Genomic DNA, 23,030 nt, shown 5'->3' with positions numbered 1-23,030 from the left:
TGATGGCTACGTGAGTGGAGCAAACAGGGTAGATGGCATGGAAGTGGAATCAACAAGATTTGGCAACTGGTTGGAGAAGGAAGAATAAAAAACAAATCAGAGTTTTGAACCTGAGTGACCAGAAGGATGGTATTGACATGGGCACTGTACCCCAGAAACCCAGGCGAACTATTATCAGGGGAACTCCCTTGTTTTTCCTGACTCTGAGCCTAAAAGCATCCAATGACCCCACCTAGGGTCCTGAGATGACTATCTTCCTTTGATCGTCCTCTAGATGGACAGAAAGATGCACCTTCAGACCACACCTCGATCCTATCAGACATCGGTTTGTCCCCTAAAACTAAGGAATCTTTATGTCCCCAGGCAGACCCCAGTATGATCACCAAGGGGAGGGGAAGGGAGGGGAGGCCCAGTGACTGGAGTGTTTGAAGGAGGTGATGAACCAGCAAAGGAGAACAAAAGGATCGATCTTAGATAGGAAGAGAATCAGAACAGAAGTATGTCTGAGAAGTAGAGAGAGATCTAGGAGAATGGAGATCTTAAGATCACTCCAAGCTAAAAAAAAAATTAAGAAATCCAAAGAGAAACTAGAGAAAGCGGCTTCTCCCACCAAGGCACTGCACAAGAAGTCAGTCAGAAGTGGGTCAGCCATAGAAAGGGGGATAGAGAGAAGTCGGCTCCCAAGTAGGCAAACAAGCAGGAAGCCTTCCACTTGACCAGAGAGATGCTACCAAAGTGTAGGACCTAGAAGGCTCTCTGTCCCAAGAGAGCAAGCATGGAGGGCTTCCTTCAAAAGCCCCACAGATGGGACCTTTGGAACCATCAGGTACTGCGGTAACCAGGGCAGACACAGGAGGGTTTACACTGTCTCTAACATCATATCCTGAGATCCTAGAAAGGTCTGTGAGGATTTGGTGGTCTGAACCTCAAAGATCCAGAGGAACCTAAAACCTGCCAGAATTCTTTGGGTGGACACATTGTAGGTGGTGGAGGCGAATGGAGGAACACAGATGGTTCAGGGTGAGACCAGAGCCCCCGCACCCCCAAATCACAAGGGGCAAAGCCTGTTCTGACCACAAAAGAGTCCACACCTGTACTTTGAAGCACAGATAGGATTTGGACAAAACGGAGAGTAGTATATGAAAAATATTTAAATCTTGAAATAAAAGATGAAGTAGCCAGGCAGCAGAACCAGGATATAACTACCCATGATATGCAATCCCATTAAAGAGGATCCACCTCCAAACCTTGTGTTTGATGTCATGGTAGACAGAAATAAGCCCTGGGGCATGTATAGTGGTAGGCACTAGTGGCCTGGACTGCATGGAAGAGAACTGGTACTGGGATGTAGCAGAGACCTGGAGTGTATGTGAGAAAAGCAGGGTGTGTTTTGGTGGATTCGTGTCTGTGATGGAGTGTTGACAGCGAGGAGACCTGGTGGCTCTGGCTGAGACAGAGGATGTCTTGGGGAACCAGAGATTATTCCCAATAGCTGTCGTGTGTGAATACTGGGGATTTGGAACCCCACTGGCCAACATACAAGAGTATCCGAGTGACTGTGGGTGGTGGCACATGCCTGGAATCACTATTACTTGGGGAGGATAAGCCTGATGGATTGAATGAGCTTCTGACTTCTTCGCTACAGGAGGGCCAAAGCCAAATAGGTGTATGTGTTCAATGTGGCACCATTGTGTCAGCATCAGAGAGAGGGGGCCTCCAAGTTATCTAAGGAGGAGTGGATGGGCACTAGAGCAGGTCAAAACCTCCATGTGATGAGCAGTGGGCTCAGGCCCACAAGGGGCCATTGTACTTCCAGCCTGAGTGAGGCAGGGAGACCTAGACTCCCTCCACCATCACCTTTTGCCCCCCTAAAATGTATCCCCTCAAAACGTTTGTTTGCAATTCCGGTGGATACACTGGGATTTATCATAAAGGAGGATTTGTGTGTCAGGCACTGGGAATGTTCAGTAGCATCACCATGGGAGAGCCACCAGGAGCTCAATCAGATTTCTGTCATGCAGAACATTAGAAAATGCTCCTTCTTTTAGCTCTCTCTAGTAGCTGAATGGGAAGACTTGCAGTCAGAAAGATCTGGGTTTCATTTTGGCCTCAGGCACTAATGAGCTGTATGGCCCTGGGCAAGTCACTTAATCACCATCTAAGTTTCCTCCACTGTAAAAAAAAAGGGTAATAATGGCTATTCCCTCTCAAGAGTGATTTTAAGGCTCTAACCACAGACTTGTAAAGTGCTATGTACATCTTTAGTGCTCTATAAAGGATGGCCCTTCTTATGATTACCACCCTACCTACTTTTGGGGCGAATGTGTCTAGTACCTTTATTGAACTATAGTTTCTACTTAAGAAAAATAAAATGCTTAGCAACCAAGCCTATTCTTGTATTCCTACCTATATAGAATGGAAACAGAGGGGTGAGGACTGCAGAAAAGACTCAAGACTCAAAGGTGTGGATCACAAACTGAACATTAATGAGGACTACAGGCTGTTGTCAAAAGTGGGTACAAAACACTAAAATCTATGAATGAGCACGTGACCTCCAAGAGCAAGGCAGTCATTCTTCTACTCTGCTCGGCACTAATCATGTCCTTATTGGATTGCTGTATTCACTTCTGGTCTCTATAAACAGCCTGAAGAAACTCGAGAAGGACCACAGACAGGCAGCAAACATGATTAAAAGGATGGTTGGGATTATTTAGCCTAGAGAATAGAAGGGTAAAAGGTGGCTTAATTGTTTTTAAGTACATAAGTGTTTATCATAAAGAGATACAGAATAATTATTCTTCCTTTCCCTAGAAGACTAGGCATGAGGAAAGAGACCACATTTCAGCAAGAGAAGGTTCAGACTCACAAGAATGATCTTTTGGATTTAAAATTAGAATTAAAAAATTAAAAAATGAATTTAAGAAAATAAAAAATTTTAAATGGAACTAAAAAAAGGCTTTGAAATCTGTGCCTAGAAACTGGGAAGGCAAAGATCTTGAGCTATTTTTTAAAAAAATCTCTCAAGTAGATAATCAATAAGTATTTAGTGTATGCCGATGATGTGCCAATTACTCAACACTAGCAAATGCTCAGTCTATAGAAGATGTCATTCCACAATAAGACACAGTCACTGCTAGCAAAGCCTTCTGGCTAGTTGGGCAGGCAACACTAATACAAATGAAACAATTAGAGAATCGGGGGCAATAAATGAGACTGTAATAGTTGTTCAAAAGAGGGAGAGATCAGGGTGGTCTGGAATAGTAAGGAAGGTATTTCGGATGATGTAGGACTGGAGCTGGGTCCTAACAAATGGGTAGGATTTGGATAATTAGAGGAAGAAGAGGAAGCATACTAAGCATGATAAACATTTGGTGTAAAAAGAATGCAGGTAGGAATAAACATGGAACAAATAAAAGAGTCTAACCAGAGAGGTAGGTGGATGTTAAAGGGTAGTAGACAAAGAGGGTGGGTGGGGAGGTAAGCTTGATAGATGATGGAAGGCATTAAAAATTAGGAATAGGAGTCTGAATCTGACACAGTAGGTACAAATTTCTCCTGGAAGGCTTTTAAGGGAGCCAGGGATAGGATAGCAGTTCTGTTTTAGGCCTCCAGGATCCATCAGATTGCATAAAGATCAGAGTTGGGGAATATTGTTTTAGCAGTAATTCAGGTATAAGGTAATACAGGAGGGCTAAAGTGATAATAGTGGGAATGAGGAGGAAGGGGTGAATTTAAGAAACATTTCAAAGGTAGGGAAATGGGATAAAAGTGAGGGAGGAGTCAAGGATAATTCCAAGTTCTCTATATTAAAAGCATGGTGGATTCAATGCAACTCAACAAGCATTAAGTGCACTATGTAGTACTATTGACATAAGTTAGGGAGTGAGAGAAAAGGGTTAATTTAGAGGGAAAGAGGATAAGGCTAGTTTTGGTTGTGCTAAGACTGAGGTCGCAAGGTCATAAAGGTGGAGTATTTTAAAGATGGAAGGGAATTTAGAGATCACACAATCTACCCCCCCCCCCCCCAGTATAAATGAGAAAGTTTAAGGTCCCATAGTTAATTAGTGATAGAACTGGTATTAGAGCTTAGGTCTCTTGACTATCAGGGGTCTATTTGGGTAAAGAAAGCTGATATGGAAGACCCAAATGGAGATGTCTCAAAGTGAGCTTATTTAGAATTTATAAGCATCTTCTTTCAAGAGAATTTGGTGCTTAACAGAATTTAAATATACCCCTGAGTGATACATTGGGGATAAAAAGTTTATAAGAAGTAAAGAGGCATCTATGTGTCAGAACTCTGAAATTACCTCCAATTTGTTGGGTAAATATCTTTTCTGTACATAATTTGCATAGTTATCTTCCCTATTTGACTGGAAGTTTCTTGAAAGCAGGGACTGTTTTTTTCTCTCTCTCTCCTTGTATATGAAGAGCTTAGTATGATGCCTGAAATACAGTAAGCACCCAAAAATCTTTGGTGACTTTAACTGATCTTCAGTTTCATATACAAGTCTTTTTCTTATTCTTTCTTATATGGTGAAATGTTTATTTTTGCTGAAAATTGTTAAGTTCAGAATAAAAGCAATTTTAACAAGATGACACTAAATCCTTGAGACAAGCTGAATACTATAAGTAGGCTATGAATTTGGCATAAGTTTTTTTTTTTAATAGCTAAGAAAGCCAGAAGTGCATTGTATTATGTAGTTTTCATCTTCTAACAAAGCAAATATATGAAATTTATCTGTAGCTATAAACTTCTTCCTGGAACTAAAGTCAAGCAGGAAGTTAGTAGGTGGGCTATATGATGGAAATTGGGTAACAGTGGAAAGTATCTTTAATTACAGGTTTACAAAAGTCAGATAAAACTGGTTGAAACAGATGATTATGTATCTATAAAGGCTGAGGACATAACATTAAAATGTAACACAGCAAAGGTATTTCTGTAGGCGGCCAAGATAATCTGATCCAGATTCTTTCTTCTGAAGATGGATCAAATACACAGCTAGAACTTGAACAAGCAAGGCATCTCAAAACTTAAAGGATCTAATAGACTCAATTATTAAACATCATAAATGAACCAGAGAATAAGTTTCTTGACTGTGACAAAATCACAGAATTTCAGAGCAGGATGAGAATTCATTGACCATTAAATCCAATCATATCTGAAAAAACTACTGTGACAAAATCACAGAATTTCAGAGCAGGATGAGAATTCATTGACCATTAAATCCAATCATATCTGAAAAAACTATCTTCTTTCATCAAACCCAACAAGGGGTCATGCAGCTTTTGCCTGAAGACCTCCAATGAGGGGAATTCCACCCTCTCTCAAGGCAGGCCATTTGACTTTTGGTTAGCTCTAATTGTTAAAAGTTTCCCTTTCTAGAACACTATCCTCATCCAGAGAAAGAACTGTGGGAATAGAAACACAGAAGAAAAACAACTGCTCGATCACATGGTTCGATGGGGATAAGATTGGGGATGTAGACTCTGAACAATCACTCTAGTGCAAATATCAATAATATGGAAATAGGTCTGGATCACTGACACATGAAAAACCCGGTGGAATTGCTTTTTGGCTACAGGAGGGGGATAGGAAGAGGGAAGGGAAAGAACATGAATCATGTAGCCATGGAAAATCATTCTAAATTAATTAATTTAATAAATAAACTTAATTTAAAAAGTTTTCCTTTCTAGCTGTGTGACCCTGGCCAGTTACTTGACCCCCACTGCCTAGTCTTTACTACTCTTCTGCCTTGGAACCAATATGTGGTATTGATTTTAAGATGGAAGGTAAGGTTTTTAAAAACATAATTTTTAAAAAAAGTTTTCCTTTCTATTAAAGCTAAATTTGGCCTTTCCAGCTTCCTCTCTGTGTTCCAAGTGATGCCCTCTTGGGCTAAAGAGAGCAAGTTTATTCTTCTGCATGATACCTCTCCCAATACTGGAAACAGCTAGCACGCTTCCCCCTCTTCCCCTTTGTGGTCTCAACAACCCTAGTTCCTTTAACTGACTGTCATACAGCTTCACTGGTCCCTTAACCCTTATGGTTGCTTTCCTCTGGGTGTTCCCCTGACACCGCAGCACCCAGACCCCAGCACCCCCGACATGCATAGTCTGTCTGGGGTAGGAGTATATTTTATTACTGCAGCTCCCACTGATCTTCTCTTCTTCATACACCTCTTCCTACATTTATGTGAATATTGTGATTTCTAGCATTTCATTCGTTTCTGATCCCTCCCCCCCATTTCTATCACTTCTACCTCCCCAGGAAGGGGAATATATGGAATATAAGTTCTATGAGAAAAGAAACCGAGATTTATAACAAAGGAGCCCACCGGAGAGGGGCAATCTGGTCCCCTTTCCGGTCTTCCCCTTGCTCTCACCCTGTAAGCATCGTTTACGTGTCCAGTCCAATTCTAGAAAACGTTCTCCATCATATTACTTGTGTGTAGGGTGGCTGCGTTGGATTTCCCAGCATTGCCGGTCAAACAGAAGTTCCCTTTGCCTTCGTGTCTTATGGTGAAGCAGGGGTTGAAATGGTTACAGAGGAGTCTGATCAAGGGCTAACAAGACCACACGGCTGTGTGAGGCCCTTCCAAAGTCTATTTCTCCCCTAATGATCCCTTTCCCCCGAGGGCTTGTCTGCGGATCAATAGTGCCTCCTCATCAGCCTGGGAAGCAACCTCTGCGGCCAGGCAGCAGCTCGTACAGATAGGAGGGGCCAGAAAAGAAAGGGCTTGCCACCCCAGGCTCATCAGAAACAGATATGACTTGATCCGTGGAAATGGCCCTAGAGGAGAGGAGTCCCCGCCTGCTTGGATGCCGCCCACTAAGAACCAGAGGAGCCCTCTGTCTGACTTGTCGCCGCCACCTTGGGGGGCTCCCTACCAGACGGTGAGCTCCTCGAGAGCAGGGCTCGTGCCGGGGCTTTCCGCACAGCAAAGGGTTCATGGGTGCTTTAGTCTTTCGTTCATTCAATAGCTTGGCGCGATGGAGTAAAACATGTAATTCACGGGTCGCTGTTTCTAGAGCGACGACCTCAGGTTCAGCTGCTCTCTGATACAGATGGCCTCCTTCTAAAGAACAACCGCATCCCCTTCCCAGCGCCAATGTGGTTCTGCAGAGACTTTAGGGTCCGCTCAAAGGTTTTAAAGGGTCCCTGTGACCACACTCAATTTTCACCTTATAGTCTATATACGGAGTCATTTCACTGAAGTGATGGCTATCATCTACGGTACTTAACAGCGATGAGTACAGAAGAGGCAGTGAAAAAATTCTGATGAATTAATCACTTTGGAGAAAACCATTTCAGTAGCATTGAGGGGTGGAAGCCGAACAGCGAGGAGTTAAGAAAGGCGGGTGCTTGAAGGGGGGCAGAGAGAACCAAGTGGAGAAAGTATAACCATAGATCAGACATTCAGAAAGCTTTGTAGCAGAAGAAAGGAGAGTTTGGTCATTACTTAGAAGGGAAAGAGAAAGAAAGAAAGAGAAAGAAAGAGAGAAAGAGAGAAAGAGAGAAAGAGAGAAAGAGAGAAAGAGAGAAAGAGAGAAAGAGAGAAAGAGAGAAAGAGAGAAAGAAAGAAAGAAAGAAAGAAAGAAAGAAAGAAAGAAAGAAAGAAAGAAAGAAAGAAAGAAAGAAAGAAAGAAAGAAAGAAAAGAAAGAAAGAAAAGAAAAGAAAGAAAGAAAGAAAGAAAGAAAGAAAGAAAGAAAGAAAGAAAGAAAGAAAGAAAGAAAAAAATTCATGAAGGTAATCTTGAGCAGTCCAAAGGGAAGCAGCTTTGAGGTCAAAGGGAGCGGGTAATGGGGAGCAGAACTCGGGTACAACAGAGAAAAGAGAGGCCTAAAGCTTAGACGTTAATTCCTGTAAAGATAAGGGAAGGCAAGAAATGCTTTTTAAGATGAAAATTTTTTTTATTTGTAAATATACAAAACCTTTACACTTATTATCTGTGAAATGCTATGCAATAAGAATTGGTTGAGACTGAAAGTAAGGATTAAGATGTCTAATTGCTTGAGCATAGAGATTGAACAAGATGACTTTTTGTGGTCCCTTCCAGCTACATCTACCCCGTCTCCAGGGATTATGTCTGACATTCTTATTATGGTAAATAAACCAACATGTGTTTAAGTGCCATCTACCTGCCAGGTATACTGGAAGGTTTTAAAGGGTTGAAAAACAAATGTGAAATAGCCCCCGTCTTAGAGGCAGCAGGAACCTGAACTGGAGTGATGGATACAGGAATAGGAAGGAGAAAGAAGTGGGAGAGGGAGAGCTAGAAAAACACTGAGAAGAACTATGAATCTGGAAATATTAGCTTAGAGATGATCATGAAACTCATAGGAGCTGAGGAAGTCACCAAGAGAGAAAGCAGGAAGAGAGAGGATCAAGGACTGAGAATGGAACCACACTGACCAATTACTAATTTGTAATTGTAGGAAGGCTGAAGATCTGCAGGAGAGAGGTATCCCTGCATCACCTTCCTTACTGCTCCTACCCTAGGATTTTCTTGGCTTCTGAGTTCCTAGAGTTAAATTCAAGCTCGGTCTGTCATTGCCCAACAACAGCAGCCACAGTGCAGTCACAAGGACAGAAGGAAGATTGAGGCAAGGACAAAAGAAAGAGAAAGACTTTCTGCTTTGATTTTCTGATGATAACAAAGTGGCTCAAGGATTGAGGGAGGATATGATGTGGAACATATTCACATTTCCAGGGTCTAATCAGCATTGGCCTTTACCACAATATGTAGATGTAAATACAACCAGATCTCTCTTTAAATAGGGCTTTAAACCATTAAAAATCAAAACTGCTATCAACAACTACTTTGGGAAAAGGACTAAATGATAGAACGAATGAAAACTAAAAAAGTTCTTGGATCATTAATCTATTAATCCAGTTAAATAAAGCATCAATTTCAGAAATGAACCTTTAAAAATCTATAATTTTCTGTATTTTCTGAGACACAAAGGCTGATTGTTTCCCTCAGTCAAAAAGAAATAAACAAATATACTAATTCAATAACTGGTTTGAATTTTACTTACAAATTTACTTTTCAGTTAAAAAAAAAACTTTTCCCAGGAGGAGCTATGAATGGGTACGATGTTTTTCAATAAAAACTTGACAACTTACAGTGAGAATTATGAACATGCTCATTCCCCTTGACCCCTTGATGTTGCTGCTAGAATTATTTCTTAGAGATAGGGGCTCTTCCCAAAGCATTTCTTAGAAATTGAGGCAAACAGGAGCTGGAGAAGGAAACGCCAACCATTCTGGGATCTTTGCTGAGAAAATCACAATTAGGATAACAAAGAGTTGGCCTTGACTGGAAGGACTTAACAAGAAAAGGCTTGGCTCCAACTGACCTTCCTGGGCTTATTACTTATTACCCTTCTTTGACGCATTTTGCTGTCCTGTTAAACTGGCCTTTTTGCTGTTTTTCACAGGACACTGCATGTCCCATCTCTAAGCTATTTCCTATTAAGATCCCTTCATTCTCTCAAAATTTCTAGTTTTCTTCAAAGCTCAGCTCAAGAGTCTGCAGTCTTTAACAATCCTTCCAAATCCTACTTATATCTGTATGTAGCGTTTCCCACAGAGGAACATAAATTCCATGAGGGCAGGGACACTTTCTGGGTTGTCTTAGAACCTCTATTGCTTAGCACATGTGGCTCTTGTTGTTCAATCATTTTTAGTCACATCCAACTCTTTGTGAGCCCATTTAGGGTTTTCTTGGCAAAGGCAGGTGTTAAAATAGTACTTACAAATAATAATATTTATATAGTACTTTAAGGTTAGCAAAGTTAGCAAAAGTTAGCAGAGTTAGCAAAGCAAAAAACAACCCTGTAAGATACATTTTATGATCATTCCCATTTTAAAGGTGAGGAAATTGAGGTAGGTTTTGAATGCAGGTTCTTTTGCTGCTTATTATTATAATGATGAAAATTAAGTTCCTGCAAAAAAGACGGTATTATTTTCAATAATTTAAATGGGCCTAATTGTTTTAAAATACAGTCCACTATCTGGCTACTAGTTGGCAGCTCTTTACAATTTATGTTATTGTTTTAAATTTTCATTTACCTTCTTTTTTTGTATTTTGTTACGATTCTCTAACCAATCATCCATTTGTTCTTCAATTTCTTCTATTGAAGTTCCATGATCATAAGAAGGCTTATAAACACTGGGTTCCAAAGATGTATACATGGGGAATTCTGGTTTTGCTTTTTTAACTTTAGGTTTCTTTTCCTCTACAAAAAAAAAGAAGAAGAAAAAAAAGTATATCATTAAAGTTTTCCAAGAGTAAGAAAGACTTGAAACATTTTATTCTTAAAGAAATATATCTAGCTAATCTATTGCAAAGAAGACTTTTTAATATATTCAGTTCTTAGTTTTATTCTTTAGCTATCATCACTTTGCACCAATAAACTCATATAGGGAAAAAATCAGATTGTGATTCTTATAGAACGAGAACAATGTGTAAAGTGCTTTGAGTTTTCAAAGCATATTCTTTTCATTGTCTTCTAATATTCCTTTAAGATAGGCAGGATAGGTTGTAATGTTTCCCCTGCTCCTTTTTTTTTTTTAAACAAGGAGCAATCAAAGTCTCAGTACTAAAGGACACATTCAAAAATGTAAAGGTTAGGAGCAGGACTTCAGGACCATATATTCCCTGAACAGAGGCAAAGGAGCCAGGTGAAAAAGTACAATAAGTAGCTTCATCCACTCTAGAATTGCATAAAGGTCTGCCAGAAGTCCATCCACTGGCAGCAGAAAAAGCCAGAAAATACCAGCACAGGTGGTCAAGACAGAAAGCTTTTTGTACAACAAGAGACTGAACAGAGGCACCTACAAAGCTCTGTACCTGCATATAGAAAGAGCAGAGAGCTCCTAGGAGAAACCCATTATTGGATGACAGAAGGATGCTCAGAGATTGGGACAGTTCAGGCACTGGGACTCCAAAAATCACTTTGACTCTATCCAGCAGAGCTATAGACAGCTCTACTGATATAGTGCCCGGAATCTCAAAGCTCTGGGGCATTCTACAATCTACCATTACTCTTAGAATAGACATTCCCCTGGGGGCAACTGGGTGGCTCAGTGGAAGAAGAGCCAGGTCTAGGGAGGGGAGATTTGGGGTTCAAATCTGGTCTCACATACTTCCTAGGTATGTGATCTTGAGCAAGTCACTTAATCCCCATTTCCTAGCCCCTACCAGTCTTTGGCCTAGGAACCAATATACAATATTGATTCTAAGACAGAAGGAAAAGGTCATTTTATATGTGTCTGTATGTATGCATGCATGCATGTATGCATGTATATATGTATGTACGTATGCATGCATGCATGTATAGGCACATACACATACACATTCCCCCAAAGGTAAATCAGAGATTTAAATCAGAAAATCCAATCTAGAAGAAAAGAGTAACTTCACTGACAACTTCAAACAAAAGTTAAGTGAAAAAATGGATTTTACACAATGAATGGCTAGAATAAAACAATCAGATAAAAAAATGAAATCAAGGCTCTGGAGGAAAGAATAGGAGAGAGAATATGTAGCTTGCCACAGAAAGTGGCAAACCTTAACCAAATAATGAACTCCCTGGGGGAGAGGGGGAGAAGAAAGATGGAAATGGAGAGGGAGAGAGGAGACAGAAATGTCTGAGGCCACATTTGAACCCAAGATCTTCCATTTCGAAGTCTGGCTCTCAATCCACTGAGCCACTCACCTGCCCTCTGGAAAAAAAACTTTTAAAAAAATAATATTTTTAGGGCAAAAATGTCAAAAACACTGAAATAAAAGGAGCTTTCATTGATGTGATCAAAAGTATCTGAAGACAGAGCTAAGAAATGATTTAAAAACACAAGGCCTAGTATTATTTGTAATAGAGAAACACTGAAAGTTATTCCAGTAAGATATGGGATAAAACAAGGATATCCAATGTTTCTACTATAATTTGAGGTAATACTAGAAAGGTTAGCTATAACAATAAGATAAAGAAATTAAATTACAGAATAAGCATAATCAAGAAGGACATATAATTATGTTATTTCTAGCTGATGTGGAATAACAAGAAAATCAACTAAAATTAAGACCAAATACCGAAAAAATACAAAAAATACAAAAAAAACCCAATAATAATACCAAAAAAAATTTTTTTAAATCATGGACCTTTTGGAATACTATTAATAAAACCCAAGAGGAAAAGGTAGTAATAAAAATCATTTAAGTTAATAGCAACAAATTAAGTATGTGGAAATTAAACTAGCAAGATATATAAAGAACATATTAAACAGCTATGAAACAATTTTTAATGAAACAATTTTAAAATTTATTTATTTTGATATTTAAATTTTAAAATTATTAAATTTAAATTAAAAGGAAGGAAATAAACACTTATTAAGCTTCTTCTATGTTCCAATGCACAGCACTTTACAAGCATTATCTCTTTTGATCCTCATAACAACCTTAGGAAGTAGATGCTAGGTGCAATTATCATCCCACATTACAAAATGATTTTTACATAAAGAAAATAACACTTAAATAACTGGGGAACTAGTCAATGATTATGATTGCTCTTTGGCTCTATATTTAAAATGAAGATACTCCAAATGAATAACGTGTAATGAAATTAGAAATAAAGATGTCAGTCTTTAAAAGCTAAACAAAGCAGTCTAAATTTTATATTGGAGGCAACAGGAAGCCACTGGAATGGGTTAAAAATAGGAGAGTTATTTGGTAGGATCTGCATTTAAGAAAGATTAATTTGGCCGTATTACTTGGGATGGAATGGGGTGGCAAGAGTTTTGCGGCAGGGAGGGGACTGCACAATTATCTCAGTGAGAGGTGATGAAGGTCTAAAATAAAATGGCAAAGTGAGAGTGGAGAGAAGGGGCAAGACGTGAGGGTAGACACGGCAAGATCTGGCAACAGATCTTACATGGGGGAGGGTGAAGAGTCCAAGATAATACAAAGAGGACCACCCTGAGACGTTACACGCTGCATGGTACCTTCAACAGAAATAGAGAAGTTTGGGCAGGAAACAGGAAAAGAGAATCAGTTCAGTTTTATGTGTATTGTGTTGAAGATGTCTTGAGGGCAATGAGTGGAAGTGATGTTCCGATGGGCAGCCAGAGCCTGCGACAGATTTTGGAGAGGAAAGGAGAGAAGAGGAGAGAATGAAGAGAGGGGGAAGAGAAGCAAGACCAGGAGGGAATCATGAGGCACACCAAGGGCTGGGGGCTGGGATGCAGCAGAGGAGGAGATGGATCTCCTCATCCCTATGTTCCCTCCAGCCCATCCTGCTCTGGACAGCTGCTTTCCCCATTTCTGTTTCCTTTACTACTGTTTCCATGTCTTCATTTGGAATGTCTGGTGCTATGGTATTGGAATTCAACCTGGTTGTTTTACTGTCCTGGAGGTGAAAAAAAAAAGGTTTTACAACCATCTTGCTGGAATGTTTACATTTTTTTCTTTCATCCTCCTGGCAGTTTCCTCCATAAATGCATTTGGGATATCTTTGCTTAGTTTGGTCCATAACCAATCTTTTCACAACTTCTTTCTCCTTATTGGCAGCAGTTTTCAATTTGTCTTTGCATTCCCACATCCTAGAACTGTGTCTGACACTCAACGTGTGTTTAGTAAATGCTTATTGATTGTTGTTCACCGTCCACAATCTTCCACTCCTCTCCTTTGGAATACTTATTCTATTCTATAACACTGGATCATGGAGCATGCCTGGAGTGACAGCCAGAGAAAATGCCCCTTTTGAGCCTTCAGCATCATGACTTGTATATCATTATATTCTAAACTAGAATTATTGGTCGCCATTTTTCTTTGCTTAGAAAGGAGACCAGATGGGCAGCTAGGTGACTTAGTAGATGGAGAGCCAGGCCTAGACAAAGGAAGTCCTGGAGTTAAGTCTGGCCTCAGACACTTCCCAGCTGGGTGACCCTAGGAAAGTCATTTAACTCCCATTGGCTAGCCCTTACCGCTCTTTTGCCTTGGAACCAATACTTGGTATTGACTCTAAGCAGAAGGAGAGGGTTTAAAAAAAGGGGGGGGGGGGGTCAAGTGCTTAATGGCCAAGGCATTTCTGGGCCATTTTAGACTCCTTATTATGGTTACTGATTTGTATCATTTAATCTTCTTTAAGAAATTGTTATGATCAATGCTTATATGCCTTCTTCTATTCGTCTCCCTCTTTTCAAATGTCAATAGTCAGTGGGGCATTGAGCATTTATAAAGCACTTACAATCTGCCAATCATGATGCTAAGAGCTGAGCTGTTTGAATAGGTCAAATACAAGTTGCCATGGCTTTTTCCATTCTCATCCTCTCTTCTAGATTTATACTAATTTTCCCTTTTGCTCTGCTAAGAGGAAAAGTCTTGAACACCCATTGCCAGGCAGTGCCATGCTGTTGGATGACCAGCCCATTTGAGTTGGATGGTGGATGCCCATCATCTAAGATAAGCATGGCTGATTGGGGCTGTAACTGACAGAGGAAGAGAGCAAATTTGATTGTATTAAGGGACTATGCAATATTTTCAACAGTCTCAAGCTATTCTTCTAAGTACAAAAGCGTATATTTTTACCTATATGTTCTCCCAGTAATGAGTGATTATAAATATTGGAATATTATAGAATCTAAACACTCAAAATGGTACCTGACATAGAGGTCGATGAAGCATTTCTTTTATTACTGCATTTCACCCAGGTGGGCACAAGCGCCATATGCTTTAGTTTTTTTTCTACTACTGGAATACAATAGAGTATGGCAATTTTAAAAGATCACTGAACAAAAGTTTAGTGTCCTGGCAAACAAATAAAAGCAAAAGAAACATACCAGAGACCCTGGAATCATCCCCCAAGAGCACATGATTGGCAGTGTTGAGTAATAAATCATCTTTGCAACAATGCTGTAGTGTTTTAGGATTATATAATTTGATATTAACAAAGAGGCCAGGATGTTATTATTCATTATTGATAAAAAATAAATGAACAATCACAATAAGATACAATTCTGAAGTCATTTTCCATCTACAGCTTCTGTTATGTTTAATTCAAGAGTTAAAGCATAACTTGGGCGGCCAAATAGCACAGTAGATGGAGCGCTAAGATTCATCTTCATGAGTTCAAATCCAGCCTCAGACATTTACTGGCTGTGTAACCCACTTAACCCTATTTGCCTCAATTTCCTCATCTATAAAATAAGCTGGAAAAGGAATGGCAAAACGCCTTGGTATCTCTGCCAAGAAAACTCCATATGGGGTCACGAAGAGTCAGATGCAACTGAAAGTGACTGAACCCCAAAAGTGTATCTCATCTTTTGTCAGATTTTGCCTTATGGACTAGCATGCCTGACTCTGACCGTGTATCTGGCATAAAAATAGAGGACCCCAGTGTGAGAAAAGTTTCTAACTCTTGAGTATGGCATTTACTACAGGTAAAGCACAGTGAATCCTGTGTTAGGATTATCCCTGAGGAGAGATATGTTCAGTTATTACTGGAGGTTAAGATTTAGTGGAGAAAAGCAGAGAAAAATAACCTATTTTTGGGAATAAAAATTACCTACACAATGGAAACTGAATGTTTGGCTTAGATTTTTACCATATTTTAAGACTTTGTGAGGCCAAGAAGACAGCTCGGACAGGAGTAATAATGGTAAGAATAAAAATGACAAAGCCAAATTATCATAAAAAGATTTGCCCATTTTTCTCTCCATTATGTAAGGAATATAAATTAGAAAAGTTAAAAAAGCTATAATTACACAAATACTAAAGATTAATATAAAAGTTACATCTTACTAAATAGTCATAATTTAAATTTAAACCATAAAAATAAAACAATCCAAAGAAGACATGAGGAATGCCAAAAAATTTCCCAAGCAGACATCAACAGAATTTTGGCACAAAGATTTCCCAAAAGGATAATATTTACTTTCCAGGAAATTACCTTTTTCACACCTTTTGTCCTCTCTAGCAAAAACCCCATAATTTTAATAAGACCTCCATGCTGCATTTTCTCCGATTTGCAAATTATATGGAATTCCCCCTACACAGTTCTAGTTCAACCCTCAGAGAATATTACACAATCTCAGCAGTAAAGCAGACAGACATGAGGGCAGATTAGCAATTAGGTCATGAAAAACAGGCAGCATAAAACAGCTATTGCTAATCTGCATGAGATGCATTTACTCAATTAAGTAGATGGAAATGTTATTATGAACTCAGTATTCCAATGATGGTCTTTAAAATTAAGAAGGATGGGGGCAAATGAAATGCACACTGGGGGATTTTCGGCCTTTATATATTAATTCTAAAGTATACAATGCAGAACACCATAATGAAGTTAACAAAATTAATTAAAAGATTCTTTGCATGTAACCATTGGAGACTAAATTTTTAAAAAGCCCAAACACATGACAGTTTTTGACATTATTAACAGTGAATGTGTCTGCTCTTTAATATCTTTAACACTGAATACTATCACCTTCTCTAAATATACAATGGATTTCAGAAATTGGAGATGAAAAAGCCCTACTACGTCTTCTAAAGTCCTAATAGGTAAGCATCCAAAGCCAAGCACCAAGGTTTTTTTTTTTTGGGCTGTTGTTTGTTTGTTTTTGGTTTTGTTTTTCTTCTCAACAATATATCTCTGAGCACTCATTTGGCACTCATTCTAATAGCTAGAATTACTGGCTGATCCATCTTTAAACTTCTTAGCTAGTTGAAAGTTTTCAGATATTTAATTAATATAATTTTTAAATAGGTTCCTCAGTCTTGGGACAAAAGAACATGTCCAGAAGAGATTAATACATTTGTATTGGAACAATGGGTATATAGATTCAAATATTATGAATGTTTTTGGCAAAGGAAAAGATTGAAATAAAATAGCTGCATTTTTAAGGGGAGAATTTTTAAAGGGAGAAAAAAACCTTCTGAAAAAAATTTAAAGTGACCCTAAAATTTTGGAAAGTCTCATTAAATTGTTAAGGGGACAGTTACTTTTTATATTGCTGCAACATTTTTTAACTTCTATTTATAAATACTGTAAAATATCATCCATATTTAAGTGCCTAAATAGAAACAATGACAGAATTATTCACTACACCCCATAATTGGAGATACTGAGTATTAGCATAGCAAACAAATATCCAAAAGAAAAGGAATAAAAATGATATGTTTTGTTGGAGGCAGTGAAGAGATTACAAAGAATGAACACTAGCTTTTAGTTGGAATTTAGATTTTTGCCTTTCTTGCTCAGTTTAGAGAAAAATTATTATTTTCCTTTTTTCCCTTAAAAATATATATATTAATAGCCTTATAACCTCATAAAAGTGGGTAAATACATTCACGAACTAACTAAACCTCATCCTGTCCTCCAGGACATTCTCCAAGGGAAGGGGCATGCCAGGGACATCCTCCAAGTCTTTTAACATTAATTAACATGTGCTGGTTACCATTAACATGTACCACTGCAGCAGTAAGAACAACAAGCATTATTCATTCAGAAATGAAGGATGAGGAAACTCTAAAGGAGCCCAGGTTCTAGTGCAGTCCCACACGTCTGTTTTAGAGATGCAAAAGCCTACTGTATTTATTAAGTGCCACGTCTGTGCCAAGTTCCGTGCTGGGTATTTGGAAACAGACAACGTAAAACTGTTCCTGCCCTTAGGAGCAAGGGAATTCTACCAAGGGGAAAAATATGGATGTACACACTCACAGCCACAAATAATGTCTGAAAGGAACAAAAAGCATTCTTTCAAGGGAGAGGAGCCATGAGCAGCTGGGGGACAAGGAAAAGATTCAGGTAGGAGGTGGCAGATGAGCTGAGCTTTGCAGGAAGCTTGGAATTCTGTGAGGTCGTGGTGAGAAAGAAGTGCGTTCCATGAGAGTGTAAACTGTACAGAATAGCCTGGGTCAAGATAGATCTAGAAATTGGCAACAAAATCGAAATACTCAGATTTCCTGTCTAGGTTTCTTTTATTATAATACACCCACTGATCACCTTAGACAAAATTTAAAATATTTCTATGCATTGTAGTAAGTTGGGAAAAAACCCAATTTATTCTAAACTCTATTTTAAATGTGGGGAACCTCATTCAGTCTAATTAAAATGATTAAGGCTTTCGGTGTGAATTCAGATTCTCTGACTGCTGGTCATTTTCTATACAATCAACTATTGTCTGCTTGGGGTCAAGGAAGGTTTTGATTACCTTTCCTATCTTACTGATGATACTTTTCAAAACCTGCCCAGTTTTTGGAAATTATATATTCAATCTCAAATGAATTTAAAAGTTCTTATAAAATACTTTGTGCAAAAGGATTGGAGGAAGTGCTGGGGAAAAGAAAAGGAAGGCGGTCACTTCACAGAGAAGATTTCAGCTTCCAGCTGGATGGAAAGGTCCAGGGTCCTAAGGGCTGAGCAAAAAAGCAGATAGAAATGTATCTTTTTTAATGTCAGCTCCACTGAGAAGACCCACAGAGATTTCTGAAGTTGAACCACTTGACAGTGCCAACCAAGGATTCTGGGGGAGAGAACATTCTTTTCAGGGCCATATAGTAGATGTGGCTTTAGTATCACTTCTTAGGTAGAATATTAGGACATGTAGCATCTTTATTTTAACCGTTAATGCTTTATTTCTGTTTAATGATATGTCTTTTTGTCATTGTTTTCAGGTTCCATTATTAGTGTACATTTTGTGTCCCTGAAGCAAATAATGTAATCCTTTGGGGCAGGTTTAAAATTTTAATTTATATTGTTTTAAAATCTTTTCTATAGGGACAAGGACTGTGCTCTCCATACAGTAGGTGAAACACACAAGTACTTGTAAAGTAATATTTCCCAGGGCAGAGAAAATATTAGCTGCCTTGTGTGGCCTTTCTATTCAGATCTGATCTTGGAATGTCAGAAAGAATGCCAAGGCAATTAGCACCTGATAACCAAGGCATTTCCTATCTGGTGAATGGGAATTTTCACAATTCTACAGAGAGGTCTCCACTTTCCAGTGTAGGATGGAAGCATGCAATTTTTCACTTTGGTTTATTTGGGTTTTTGTCTTGAGGTTTTGATTGTATAGGATTTTTCTCTTATAAAAATGACCAATATGGAAATGTTTTGCATAATAATACACGTAGAACCCAGATGAAATGGGCTTGCCATCTCTAGGATGGGGGAGAGAAGGAGAGAAATTTGGTTCCTATAACTCTGAAAAACATACGTGGAAATTTGTTATTATACATCATTGGTAAAATAAAATAACTTTAAAATAAAAAAGAAGCCTTTCCTGATCCTTGTTCTCCTTTCCCCCATGGCTAGTGCTCTCCAAACCTAAATACCTTGCATTTAACTATTTTGTATTTATTATTCAATTATTCTATATTGTGTCATTGGAATCTGAACCCCCAAACTACAATTCCTAGCACCCCACTCCCCTCATGTTATGGACTGATGTAGGCAGGATATAAATTTCATGGAGTCCCGCTTCTCCCTCTCTCTTCTTGTGATCTCAGGCAGCGGTGGACGTGGGTTTTTTGAGAGCCAGGAGAACTTACGTGGCTTTACTTTTATTAGACAATTGGGTTTTTATGCTTCCATTTTCTTTTTATTCCTTCTACTTCAAGTGATTATTAATAAACTTTATTTGCAGTGGACATTAATTTAAATCTTACAATATTCATGTGTACATACCCACATGCACACATATACACATTTTCTGTATATACAAGTAGCAGAACATAGGAGAGAACCAACTTTAGAGCAAGATGACCTGGATTCAAGTCATGCTGCTGATAAAAGCTGGCTGAAACACTTAAACTTTTAGTGATTTAGGTCAGTGGCAGCAACCTCAAAAAGAAACAGAGGCTGTTACGTGGTACGTAAGGATCCCCTCTGGCCACATTTTATCATATTCGTTTGTATTTTTATTTATCTTGTTAAATATTTCATGATTATATTTTGGGAGGGTTGGAGGTGGCAGTGGCTGGGTATCTGATACTTCTGCCTAGGCAACTCTCTAAGACTCTAAGTTTCAGAGAAAGTAGAGCTTCCTCACCCAGAAATTCCTGGTGATGATAAAATTGTAAGTCCAGTTTTTATTAATAGATAATCAGCATAGGATGCAACCAGATACATGGAGATGATAATGTGGGAATTAATTAAACTCAAAAAGCCATTTATTAAGTTCCTATTGCATGTAAGGCACTTGGAGAAATACAAAGTTTAGGGAATGAAATCTCCTGCCCTTGTCAAACTTATTGTATCCTAGTAGGAAAATATTCACAGGTAACTATAACAATGAATACATGATAACTACATCAGGGATTGTAAAACAAGATGCTCTGTAAGATAAGAGGAGAAAAGTTGTTACTCTCCAAAGGAGATCAGAGAAACTGAGTAGTTATTTAGGCTCTAACAGACTGGTAAGAATTCAGTAGGCAAAGATGATGGTGGTGGATATATTTCAGGCACAAGTCTGAGCAGAGAGATGGTGAGAGAAGAGATCAGAATGTTGGACCAAACATTAAAAAAATGAAATATAAAAGAAATCAGCGTAAAGTCTTATACTTGGGTTCAAATCAATATCATGTAGGGAAGACAGGGCTAAAAAAAAAGGCCTCCGAAAAACATCTGAGTGTTTAGTGGGCAGAAATATCAATGAGCCAACAGGCAGAAAGGCTAATTTTAGATTGTGAGACAGAGGAATCGTGTCCCAGGAAGAGGGAGGGGATGCCCTACGGGCCTGTTCTGGTCAGATCCCAACTGGGGAAGAACCTCCGGAAGAACGCTTGTGAGGATGGCAAAAGGTCTCAGGTTTGTGCTTTGTGAAGATTGCTTTAAAGACCTGAGGATGTTTGGTATGTGAATGAGAAGACATAATAGGGGGAGATGGCATCATTGTCTTCATGTGCTTCAGCAGAACTGCCTTCTGGAAAAGTGAATAATGGAATAATGGCCAGGCACGGGTTGGATTAGATGGTCTCTGGGTTCACTTCAGTTTCTGAGGCTTTGTGAACTATTATTAGACTGATTAAGAGCATTTTAGTACATTCAGAAGTTTGGGATTGGCCGCCAGGATTTGAGAGATTGTGTAACCACAAACCTCTTCTGGTTAGAATATTGGGGGTATTTCAGTGACTCATGGCATTCTCAATTTTTACAAATGTGGGGAAAGGAGACCTAAATTAAGAAATCCAAACTATCAATATCTATATGAAATTATGTTCTTTATCACTAATAATTTGAGAAATGAAATAAATAAATTAATGGAATTAATAACTAATTGAATTAATAAATAATTAATGGAATTAATGGAAACAAATCTGAAGTACTAGCTCATATCTATCAAATCTAAGATGGAAAAGAAGGAAAATTACAAATGTTGGAAGGATTGTGGGAAAATAGATGCACTAATGATTTGTTGGTAGACAACTATTCTGGAAAGCAGCTTGGAACTCTACTCCAACAGTTATTAAACTGTGCATACTCTTTAATCCAGTGATGCTGCTACTAGGTCTAAACCAAAAAAGATCAAAGAAAGAGGAAAAGGATCCATATGGACAAAAAATATTTATACCAGCTCTTTTGGGGGCAGCAATGAACTGGAAACTGAGCGGATGCCCATCAACTAGGCAATTAATTCATATAGTACATGAACATAATGGAATCCAATTGTGCCACAAGAAATGATGGAGAGAATTTCAGAAAAAGTTGGGAGACTTGTATGAACTGATGCCATGAGGTAAGCAGAATCAGGAGAATAATTTATACAAGAACAACAATATTGTAAAGATAACCAACTCTAAAAGATATAGTAACTAATAAACACAAAGACCAATTATAATTTAAATGAATTAATGATGAAACATACTATCCACCTCAAGAGAGAAAGTGAATGGACTTAAGAGTGCAGTGTCTCTCTCTCTTATGCTCCCTTTCTCTCTCTCTCTCTCTCTCTCTCTCTCTCTCTCTCTCTCTCTCTCTCTCTCTCTCTCTCTCTCTCACGCTTTCTCTTTCTCTCTGTCTCTCTCTCACACACAAACACACACCTTCTTCCTTGCCACCCCCCCCCAGCTTATTTGTTTTGCATGATTATACATAATTGTAATAGGTTTTGTTGTTTTTGTCTTCTAAATAGGACAGGGAGCATAAGAGATAGGGAGAGAATTCAAATAGAAAATGCAATAAAAGTGAATTAACAAAAAAAGTGATCTTAATTAGACTCAATAAAAGAAATATGAACATTCGGTTTCCTTTCATTAAAGTGGCATCAAAAAGCCAAGAAAAATTACATTTTTATGCTATTTGAGTAGATTTTTTTGAGGAATTTTACTTGATATTGTTACTGCAATAAGACAATGGTTAAAACTCACTTTGAAGCGTTTCAAGTTCAGCTCTAGCCAAGGCATCTTCTTTTTCCTTCAATTTTGTCTCTTTATATTCTGCATAAAACTGTCTGGCATCCTGAAAAAAGAAGTTTTGAAGAAATTAACAAAAATAGTTTGCTTTAGCAGCACTTTCAACTTAATTTATTGTACACTGAAAAAAACAATTCACTTAATAAGAAGTCACAATGTTTGATATCTTCATATTTCATGGTAAACCAAAAAAAGAATATTTTTCAAGATTTTCTTAGGGAGTTGAGATATTGAAATTACATAAATATAATGCCAATTTGAGTAAATTTTATTTTCTTTATGACCAAGAGCAGAGATAAACCTTATTTTAATTTATCATTTTGTATAATTTTTTTCATTAATGTGAGTGATGACTATTGTTAAAATCAGAAAGGCAGGAAAAGAAGCACTTAGAGAACTGAATTATTTGCAAATTTCATTATAATGGCACTAACAAAACATGATCACCATTAACTTTCCATTTTTATTACTTATTGATTTTATTTTTTTACTTCCATTCTTTATCGTAGAAGTATTAATATCTTAATTATACTTATTGTCATAGATTTTGATCTTATTAAAATAAATTCTTACTCTTAGCTTTTTCAATATTACAAGGTCAGGTCAGATATAAT

The 23,030-nt window shown here is 38.2% G+C and overlaps 1 protein-coding gene across 2 annotated transcripts in view; it reads right to left on the bottom strand.

The window, feature by feature from the left end:
- DNAJC1 (DnaJ heat shock protein family (Hsp40) member C1) overlaps nucleotides 1-23,030 on the bottom strand; it is a 259,166-nt gene that overhangs the window by 92,258 nt on the left and 143,878 nt on the right. For both annotated transcript variants that reach the window (XM_001376748.4, XM_007504882.3), the window contains 2 exons: nucleotides 22,372-22,462; nucleotides 10,077-10,243 (listed from right to left, as the gene is read on the bottom strand). In XM_001376748.4, coding sequence (XP_001376785.2) covers nucleotides 10,077-10,243; nucleotides 22,372-22,462 — 258 coding nt within the window. The remainder of the gene's footprint in view (nucleotides 1-10,076; nucleotides 10,244-22,371; nucleotides 22,463-23,030) is intronic.

The sequence above is a fragment of the Monodelphis domestica genome, chromosome 5 (assembly GCF_027887165.1).
Source record: "Monodelphis domestica isolate mMonDom1 chromosome 5, mMonDom1.pri, whole genome shotgun sequence".
NCBI classification, from domain to species: Eukaryota; Metazoa; Chordata; class Mammalia; order Didelphimorphia; family Didelphidae; genus Monodelphis; species Monodelphis domestica.
The sequence above is the reverse complement of the archived record's forward strand: the minus strand, read 5'-3'. Positions and strand labels throughout refer to the sequence as shown.